Source organism: Galeopterus variegatus, unplaced genomic scaffold, assembly GCF_000696425.1.
Source record: "Galeopterus variegatus unplaced genomic scaffold, G_variegatus-3.0.2 Scaffold1437, whole genome shotgun sequence".
NCBI classification, from domain to species: domain Eukaryota; kingdom Metazoa; phylum Chordata; class Mammalia; order Dermoptera; family Cynocephalidae; genus Galeopterus; species Galeopterus variegatus.
Genome location: NW_007727548.1, coordinates 4319 through 14916, shown reverse-complemented (window position 1 = coordinate 14916; position 10598 = coordinate 4319). Strand labels below are relative to the sequence as shown.

Genomic DNA, 10598 nt, shown 5'->3' with positions numbered 1-10598 from the left:
GGGGGCAACACTGAGGGTTGCGATCCGTTGCCGGACACGGAAAAAAGACAAAAACAAAAACAGGTGATAAAAATGCACACGAGACAGCAGCTACTCTCCGTCAGAAGCCCCAGACTGCGAAGCATCTGACCACACCAGGGTCGGTCAGCCAGGGTGGAGCTGCTGGGATGCACAGAGGCACACCGCTCTGGGGGACAATCAGGCAGGACTTGGCAGATGGAACAGCGTGCACCACTGCACTGTTTGGGCCCCAACTGTGCATATGTGCACGGGTAGGGGCAGACACAAGGCCAGTGAGGAGATGACCCGCATGTCCAGTAGCAGCAGCAGCAGCAGTCAGAGGTGGAGGGAGCCCCACCTAGACATCTCAGCACAGGTGAGACTGGTGGGGAAGGCTGGGTAGGTGGTGGGAGTGGGTCAAGGCATGGGAGTCCCATGGATGGTGAGCAGCTGGGTTAGCCCAGCCGATGGGGGGTCAGCCTGACCTCCCAGGGAGGACATGGGCATCTTGGGGCAGCGACTGGGTGTAGCTGGGCACAGCTGCTGACAGTGGCCTGTGGGATGCTGGAGGAGGCCTGGCCAGGATTCCACCTGCCACAGGCAGGGGTGGATCTGGGCTCCATGAAGGCGCCAGAAACTTGACCCCTTTAACTCCTTCCCACACGCCTGACACCCAGGTCCTGCGCCCAGTGGGGCAGACCCCACACTAGGTCCCCCACTCATGGTGCCCTGCCTTTCTCGCTCCTTATTGGACAGGCCAGTCTGGGAGGGGCCGACAGTGCTTCTGGGGCTGCAGCAAGAACGCGGCAGGCAGCATCCCTCCTCTGCCACGCGGCTGTCTTCTACCTGGTGGTGAAGGACTGTCCCGGAATGTAAATTAACCAACACACTTTAAAGGAAATAAACTGACTTCATTTGAAAATCAAGTTGACATTTCCATTTATGCTAAACATGTATTAATGTGTGATTTATTTTACATCAATACTGAAACTTAATACAAACCATAGTACAGAAAATATATTTGAAAGCTCTTTTTGAAGGTGCAAGAAAACAGCACAGAAAGCTACACTGTAGTGTGCATCCATCCTGAAAATTCAATAAGTCATGTATTAATGTGTGATTTATTTTACATCAATACTGAAACTTAATACAAACCATAGTACAGAAAATATATTTGAAAGCTCTTTTTGAAGGTACAAGAAAACAGCACAGAAAGCTACACTGTAGTGTGCATCCATCCTGAAAATTCAATAAGTCAGTCAAGATACTGAAAACATTTTTCTTCCAGTAGAAACTGCAAAAATATAAAATATAACTTTTGTTTCTCTCCTCCCTTCCATCCCGTTCCCACATTATATTTGATTTTGATATTTATTCAGCTATATGGGCAAAAGCTACATACAACAGAAAGGCATAAACCTGTAATTTGTACTAATAACAACATTGTAAGGCAGAAATGACCACATCTGCACCTTCTACATTCCATTAGCATCTTCCCCACACAGTTTTTCAGGGGAGGCATGGTTATAAAATAACAAAAGTGCTGACTCAAGGAACTTTTGTTGCCACCGAGGAAGGGACCTCGGACACAGCACCGGCCCGGAAGCTTCAAAGGCTGCAGCGTGATGGCCGCATTCCCAAAACACGGAGTCTGCAGAGCTGATGTCCAGACGCTGAATTCAGCATCGACAAAGCACAGCCCGTCGGACAGCCAACTGCCACTCTATTTGGTACATGTGGTCCCAGAGGGTGGGCGTGGTGGGGTCTGGAGGTTTAGGAGGATGGAGGGCAGCAAGGGGGAGGTGGCCCTGCTGGCAGGGACAGCTGTCTGTGCCTCAGGAGGTCCACAGCTCTTCTTTGGTTACATTGAGGTATTGGCTACTGTCGGCAAGCATTCCATGTGTCTCTGAATTCCATCTTTGTGGTCTTGTGTTTTTCCTGATTATGTCCATTGGTTCCAGGACACTCTGGACATGTTACGTGAGCAATGCCTGTCCATTGCGCCCTTGTCAGCCCTGACACAGGGAGAGCAGGTGCCACCCTCAGGGGAGACACGATGTTCCTGCTGAGGCCGAGCTCAGGGCTCCAGATGTGGGTGAGCCCTCGAGGAGAGGGGACTCTGGCAGTGGCACATACGTGCTGACCGGCACTTTATGAGAGATGCTGAAGGTCTGAGTATTAACGGGGCTTTCATGATCAGGAGTTGGGCACTTGGTTAGCTTAGGAAGGAAGAAGGAAGATTCTGAAATTCCATCCCTTGACTTGAGGATGAAATCCAGAAATGCCCAGAGGGCAGAGGCATGCTGTGCTCAGCGTGAGAAATGGGTAAAGAGAGGATGCTGGGCCAGCTGGGGGCAACAGTGGGAAGTGGGTGGCTGGTCTTCAGGTAGCTGGTCCTTGGGTGGCTGGTCCTCACAAGTGGCTGGTCCTCGGGTGGCTGGTCCTCATTGGGTGGCTGGTCCTCATGGGTGGCTGGTCTTCAGGTGGCTGGTCCTTGGGTGGCTGTTCCTCACTGGGTGGCTGGTCCTCATGGGTGGCTGGTCCTCAGGTGGCTGGTCTTCAGGTGGCTGGTCCTTGGGTGGCTGTTCCTCACTGGGTGGCTGGTCCTCATGGGTGGCTGGTCCTCAGGTGGCTGGTCTTCAGGTGGCTGGTCCTTGGGTGGCTGTTCCTCACTGGGTGGCTGGTCCTCATGGGTGGCTGGTCCTCAGGTGGCTGGTCTTCAGGTGGCTGGTCATTGGGTGGCTGGTCCTCACAAGTAGCTGGTCCTCAGGTGATTAGTCCTTGGGTGTCTGGTCCTCATCAGTGGCTGGTCCTCACAGGTGGCTGGTCCTTGGGTGGCTGTTACTCACTGGGTGGCTGGTCCTCATGGGTGGCTGGTCCTCAGGTGGCTGGTCTTCAGGTGGCTGGTCATTGGGTGGCTGGTCCTCACAATTAGCTGGTCCTCAGGTGATTAGTCCTTGGGTGTCTGGTCCTCATCAGTGGCTGGTCCTCACAGGTGGCTGGTCCTTGGGTGGCTGTTACTCACTGGGTGGCTGGTCCTCATGGGTGGCTGGTCCTCAGGTGGCTGGTCTTCAGGTGGCTGGTCATTGGGTGGCTGGTCCTCACAAGTAGCTGGTCCTCAGGTGATTAGTCCTTGGGTGTCTGGTCCTCATCAGTGGCTGGTCCTCACAATTAGCTGGTCCTCAGGTGATTAGTCCTTGGGTGTCTGGTCCTCATCAGTGGCTGGTCCTCACAGGTGGCTGGTCTACACAACTGGCTGGTCCTCGGGTGGTTGGTCCTCATCGGCAGCTGGTCCTCACAGCCATCATAACTTTAGGCACCAGGTGAGGGATAGACTGGCAGTAGAAGTGGGGGCTGTGAGCCTGTCTCTCACCCGTGGGAGCACAGTACCCAGGTCACCTTTCAAAGCCCTCATGGGCCAAGTAGAGATGGAGAGGCCATGGAAGACCCCAGAATCACAGGAGGCCACATCTGACCACTCTCACCCCTTGGCTTGGGTGGTAGTCTTCTCTTTCAGTTCTGGGAGACCTCCAGCCCCATCCCTGCCCCACAAGGGAGAATTCTCTGAGAGCCAAGCAGCTGAGGAGCACAGGCAGCCAGGTACACCTAAGTCCTGCCCACTGAACCCTGGTTTTGACAACGTGAATATGTGTTTATCAGATGGCTTCAGCATAAATCCAAGTCTGAACATGGACATCCCAAGGTCACAGATAACAGTGAGAAGATGCCTGCACTGAGAGGGTGGAGGTGACCGTGGAGGGCAGACACTCTTGTCCCCGAGAAAGGGTCTGTCTGGCCTACACAGGTGGGCCCAGCTGCAGTGGGACCCCGGAGCTTTAGCTTCCTCCAGCTTGTTGTGATTTTTATACCCTTATGTTATGTCTGGAACTACCCTGCTCTAACCGTCAGGGTTCTTTGGCCTGAGCCTCACCTGAAAGTCTGAACTGTGCCATCAGCTCTAGGTTATGTTGGGTGGTAGACTGTGGTGACCTTCACTTTCTGGCTTATGCTTTTGTATCTAAGTTTCTTACAATCAGAATATATTACCTTTACAATTTTTTTTTTAAATGTCTGTCAATATGTCTGTCTCCTCTCTAATAATTCCTCCCGGGATGGTGATTGGAATCCTCATTTTTAAAAGCTATAGAAAATCAGCAAGTAAGATGGCCTCCCAGACAACTCCAACTCCTTTCCTTTCTCCACATTTTGTATCTCTCTGTACTTCCAAACCTATGCTCTGTGAACTCTACGTGACATCATGTACCAAAAGACAGATCAGCACGAACCATCTTCAGAGGTCCACTGAAAATGCCAGAAAGATTTCAGGAGGAACAGGACATTATCCTATCAATTTCCACTCCAGATATGGCCTCAAACTCCACCATGGAGCCACACAGCACCTACTGCATATGGCGATAAAGCGCAGGGCTCAGCACTGACAACCTCTTCTTCCTGGAACTTTCCAGATTCCTCGCATGAGTGGGATCACAGTCACTTTGCACTCAGTGAGTTACGCTGTATTTCTAATTTACTGTGTGCACTGTCTGAGGTCCACTCCACAGAGGCGTCGGCCCTGCCTGCACAGCACAGGCAGGAAACTGGGAAGCAGGCTTGCGAGGGCTGAGCTGGAACACTGAACATATTCACTGACTGTGGACTTGATGGCAAGTTGGCTGGGAGCATGCTGCCCCTTGGAACAGGGAATACCACCCAGAGTGCTGATCCATCCCACTGTCAGCCACTTTCTTAAAACTTTTAACTCCTCAAAAAGAAATACTGTGATACTGGAATAAACATAAGGCCAATTTGCAAATAAGAACTTCCATGATATCTTATAAAATTCAGGAAACACTGCAGCATGTCCCACACACACAGCATGGAGGACTGCGACTGTGCAACTCCACAGAGTGCACTTAAAGAAGGCTCCGATAATGCACCCACCATCCAGGTGCAGTGGCAGCCCAGCCAAGGGTGGGACCTGAGCATGGACGGATGCCAGCTTTCAGGGAAGTGGCAGCGCTACAGCAGGAAGGCACACTCAGGGGCTTTTGGTGGGATCAAAGTCCCCAAAGCACTTTTACGGAACATCCCAGGCACCCCCCTCTGGCTGTGGGTGGCCCACGGGGGCGAGTCCAGGGGCTCTTGCTTGACCATGGGGGTGGCCCCGGGAGCTCTGCAGTCACAGCCCAGAGTGGAAGGCTGGTGCTCGCCACAGCCCTGCGTGCAGAGGTGGTGGGGAGGTTCTGGCTCAGGAAGCCCATGCATGCACTCCAGGCAGGTGCACTGTGTGGGGTAGAATGGGGCCAGCTCCCTGCTAGGCCCAGCAGTGGCCCTGCCATGCGGGGGAGCCCCTAGCACGCTGTGCCCAAGTTGTGGCATGTAGAGCTGGCATCTGGAATCTGGCTCTGTTTTCAGGTGCATCCTGCTAGGGAAAGCAACCAGATGCTTCCTGGCCACATCACTGGCCCCCAGCCACACCTGGCTACTGCTGTAGCCATCTGCTGTGTCCTCGGACCCAGAGTCATTTTCCATTTTGATAGGCACATCTAGTGGCAGCATTGGATTGCACGGGGCTCCCAGAGGCGTCTGCAGGCTTCTCAGTTTCGCATCCTCGGTGGAATAGACCCCCGCTGTGAAACACTGAGCTCCAGGTTCAGGCAGCCGGTTCTCCAGGCTCCCCTGGGGGAAGTGGCAAGCAGGAGGGTGCACCTGGCCCTGAGCACCATCCCTCGTGGGCCTGCTCGTCCGGCTGGAGTAGACGCTGGGGGGCTGGCCTGGTGGGTGGGACAGGGGTGAATTTCTGAACACAGTGATGCTGCTGGCATTGAAAGTGCCCTGGACACCTGGGTAGGGTGTGCAGGAGCCCCGGGGTGTGGCACACATGGAGAACAGGTTGCACTTACTGGGCTGCAGCTTCCGTGTGACACTGCCATCCTGACAGCACTTCTCTGCCGTCCAGCTCAGATACCTTGTCGGTCCCAGTGTCTCAAAGCGGCAATTGTACATGTGCGTCTCCCTCCAGCCCCTCACTCCAGAGGAGCAGCTCAGGGGCCTCTCCTGCTCCTCTTCTTCCTGGTCCCTGCAGAAAGAAGGCCTTTTAGACAGAGCAGCAGGAGGCGACGGGTCCACCCCCTTGGGTGGCGGTCTCTAAGAGAGGGTGCTAAATAGGGTGGCCACTGGCTAAATTTGCCCGGGCTGCTAGGTGGCAGAAAGAAGGCCTTTTAGACAGAGCAGCAGGAGGCGACGGGTCCACCCCCTTGGGTGGCAGTCTCTAAGAGAGGGTGCTAAATAGGGTGGCCACTGGCTAAATTTGCCCGGGCTGCTAGGTGCCAGGCCCCCACACCTCACTTTCCAGCCTACCAGCATCCTCCCTGCCTGTGCCTGGACAGGGATCAGGGGTCCTGGGGTGGGGGTGCAGGAAGCAGCATGGGCTGCCCACCCTGCCAGCAGGGAGGTGTCTCTGTGAGGCATGCACCACACATCCAACATCACCACACTGGTCACTACTGATGCTGGGGGGGTCCTCAGTGCAAATGGTCCTGCCCAACTGGAAAGCAGAGGACGTCCCCAGCAGTTTCTGCAGAGAGGCCCTGGGGCTGGGGAGGGGCAAGAGGAGGGAATGGAGACAGTGACCGGGGTCCAGGTGACAGATGGAGGCAGGGCCCATGGGGGGTCCTCCACCCCCGACTCTCTCTGGGTACTCCTGCCAGTCCCAGGAGGTGCAATGACTTCCAGGCGGAAAGCTGCTGGGGTGTGTCCCGTGTGCCTCTGCACGCCACATCAGAGTGAGGTTTAGCAGATCAAGGCCACATCCAACTCTTCTTTCTGCTGGACAGCCCCTGACTTTACTTTGGCCTCCACAGTGACTTAGCAAGGGGCCGGGCTGGCGAGGGGCAGCTGGCACCACTTACCCTGCAGCCCCCTCGGGGTCGAGGACGAGTTTGGGGCCACCCCTGAAGCACAGGCACGGGGCCCTGGCTGGACCCCGGGGCCAGCGTCCAGTGTCCGTTTGCGCCCCATATACTGAGATGCCGTTCCCTCCGCCGCTCTTTCCTGTTAGGGTTCAGGGAGGGTAAGGCAACACTGCATGAGCCGCAGAGCTCCTGCACCAAGAGCAGTCTCGTCCTCAGTGCAACGTGACTCATCCAGTTCCTCAGAAACACACAGCCCAGAGCCCACAGGGACAGGCCATTGCCCCAGAGGGACAGCCACTGATGCCCCCCAAAGTGGCATATTCCGCAGGGTTTCTGTGGGGCAGGGAGAGCGCTCCAATGGAAGAAACACATTTTACCCATTTGGAAAAGATGAGACAGAGAATTTTAAAAAGTACCTGCTAAGTAATTGGGTTTTCCGTGCAATTCAGATTCACACAGACTTGTGGTAGCTTTTGCTCTGTGAAGAACAGATAACAGTAAAATAACATGTAGGTTAAACACGTGTAGATGACAGAAACTAACAATGACAGGTGCCGCTGTCATGCCTGAGAGGTAGAGACAGAAACAGTAACTCTTATTCCTTTAGGTCTCTATAGCTCGTGAAGTCTTTTCACATTGTAGATTTGCTGAAAATTCTGAACCATGTCACTTTTCCAGCCAATACATTTGCTTCAGAAACGTACACAGAGATGTACACATAGAATGACTTCTAGAGCTTGCATTTTTTTCCCCCCTTGGAAGGCCAGAATGAAAATACAGGCGATTCTTGTGATTCGAGGTAGTTATGTTCTGTAAAGTCACCATGAACACTGAGTTAATGAATACTGAACCATTGCTCCCACGGGAAATGTGCGTGTTTACATATATACCTACACGTCTCTGTAGAAAAACAGAGATCACATAGATTATCATCTTAAATCCTAACTCATCCTGGCAGATTTTACTTGCTTTATTTTTCAAGAGAAAAATACTAACTGACTTGCCTGGTGTTGCTCCACAAGCAGGTGCCAGAGTTGGGTTCGGACCCTGTCCCACTGTCCCCTGAGCCAGAGCCCTGCCCTGCCCCGCCCCTCCTGTCCTTTGGCTGTCTCTGAAGGAGAGCTGAGGTGAGAGGACCAAGGGGAGAGAGCTGGCTTCTCCTTGCTCAACTTCAGCCGGGAATGTGCACATCGGGAGAGTCAAATTTTCCACCGCCCTTCTGTGCATGTCCTTGAATGGCTGCAAAAGCACAGCAACTATTCATTTCGGGGTTACCAAAAAACTTTAGTGAGTAGGCGAATTCACGAGATGGGTTCTGGGAGTAATGAGGAGCAACAGCACATCACCAAACCCCTAGCAGGAGAAGCTGTGGACGACTGAGTGGCTGTCCCGGGGGTAACCACGACGCGTGGCCCAGAGCAGCACCTTCGTGGCCCCCCGTTTTGGGGTGTGCACCTGGCATCATCTTTGAGCTCAGAACGAACGTACCATGATGTACGTACTGAAAGTCGGTTTCTGAATCCAGTTCACAGCTGGGGGTGTGAATTCCAAACACCCCGATGGGTGGGAGTCAATATTCTCAGCTTGGCCATTTCCCTTCCCCTTTCTGGGTTTTAATAATATTCTGTACAATACGGTATCTGTTTATCGAACCGTCATTGTGCGCCTGCTTCACACGCCCTCACGAACCTCACAGCCGGGCCTACGCGTCTGCACCGCAGGAGGAGCGGGCGGCGCCCGGCACCTGCTTCCCGCACCTGCGCCCGCCCCGCACTCGCACCTGCGCCCCGCGCACCTGGGCAGCCCGGGGGCAGGGACGCGGCCGTGCGCACGCGCAGTGCGACCGGCGGGGCGAGCCAGGCCTGCACTTCCCCGCTCCGGCGCCAGGGGGCGGCGGGCGCCCGCGGGAGAGCCAGGCGGGTGACGGTCCCTTTACTGTGTCCTTAGGGCTGCAGAAACTACAGAACGGAGAGAGCTCACTGGGTGAGTTTCAGCTGTAAAAAGCCAAAACAGCTTTAAAAACGCACAACACTCCGAGACGGTAAATGAAGATGGAGAGTATTCCAGACTATGAACGGTTAGTTGAGGAGTGGAAAAAGCGGGCGCGAGCCCCCCCCCCAGGCGGCGCGGGACCCCCCCCAGACGGCCGCGGGGACCCCCCAGGCGGCACGGGCCCAGCGGATGTCCCTCCCTGTGCAGTAACCTCTGGGTGTGGGCACAGCTGGATGCCATAGCTTGCTGGATCACTTATTTTTGTACCTTTTGTACCTTTGGTATCCTGCTTCCCTCCCTCATATTTCATTTTTTTTTTTTTTAAAGATGACCGGTAAGGGGATCTTAACCCTTGACTTGGTGGTGTCANGGCCCCGGGGCGGCCCCTTTTTTTTTTTTTTTTTTTTTTTATATTTCATATTTTGTATCTTTAAAATTAAGGTACATGAGTTTAATTTTTAAACATTCCATAAACCTGCTGCTCTTGGCACGCTGCACCTGTCAGCACCAGACGCAAGGCAGAAGGAAGACCTCCCCAGCTGCTGCATGGATGCCTGGCCCAAAGGTCCTCGTACAGAGGTGGCAGTGACTCAGACCCTGAGGAGGACCGTGGACACACCCACAGGCAGAATCGCAAGCACTGGGAAGGGGCCGGGGGACTTGCAGAGAGGAGCCTCCAGGCCCACGTCAGCACCCCCAGAGTCGGAGCCCCAAGTTCCTCCTCTGACAGGCCCCCGAGAGTGGAGGGGTGCTTGGCCACAGCCCCTGCATCTGGACACCAGCAGCTGTGTGACAGGGGCCTTCCCAGCCCTTCTCAGAGCCGATGGGCAAACTTGGGGCTGAAGTGTGGGTCCTGGTGGCCATGTCATTCCCCCTGATGACAGGGACAAGAACCTAGAGGGCACGTAGTCAAGCCAAAGAAGACGGGACAGGGAGGGGGAGCCACGTGTCGGATGCTGCTGAATCCCAAATATAAAACCACCTCAGAGGGCTGGACTCTGACAAGGTCAGTCAAGGTGTGAGTCTGAAAGAATGAAATTTAATGCAAACGAAAGCTAAGGAACGCAGGTAGAACCAAGAGCCAAACTGCAAAGCACACACAGGGGAGACGTGTCTGGGCGGCCGCAGTGACTGCAACTGAAGCGACGGCACAGGTGTGCCACAGTGGATGGCAGAGTGCCCAGGACAGGGAGGCGACACCCGTGTCTCGTCTGCTCTGCTCGGTCTGTCGTGAACATCCCTGGGCACTGCAGGAGCTCAGAGGAAAACCATCTGGATTGGGAAATATCCGCAAACCATAACCCAGAGCAGGAGACGCAGAACTGAGGACGTTTAGCTAGAGAAAGAAGAAAGAAATTACAGGACTGAGATGTCAAGTCAATGCCAGGGAGGATCTGCTTACAAATTCTGTCTGGACGTGGCACGTCTGCTCTGTGCAGTGGCAAGTCTCGTGTCTCTCAGTGGGTTTCTGCAGCCTTGGCAAATTACTCCCAGGGGCTGCAGCAGAGATTCACACCTGGAATAGTGAGCCTAACCAGACGGCCACTTGGGTTCCCACCTACTCCATATTTACTTTCCTGCGAAGTGGGGGAATCACTAATGGGTCAAACGAGTCAAGAGTGACCCCAGGATAAGGGAACGAGACCATAGGCCCAGGACTGAGCCAGGCATTAATAACCAGTCCTGGGCACA

The 10598-nt window shown here is 54.3% G+C and overlaps 1 protein-coding gene across 1 annotated transcript in view; it reads right to left on the bottom strand.

Annotated features, from left to right (window-relative positions):
* Positions 1-5019: 5019 nt before the first annotated feature.
* The window catches only part of LOC103593891 (aryl hydrocarbon receptor repressor-like), an 8326-nt gene continuing 2747 nt past the window's right edge, over positions 5020-10598 (bottom strand). The window contains exons 3-5 of the mRNA XM_008576981.1: positions 7331-7392; positions 6912-7053; positions 5020-6079 (exon numbers count right to left, since the gene is read on the bottom strand). Of these exons, the coding sequence (XP_008575203.1) occupies positions 5020-6079; positions 6912-7053; positions 7331-7392 (1264 nt within the window). The remainder of the gene's footprint in view (positions 6080-6911; positions 7054-7330; positions 7393-10598) is intronic.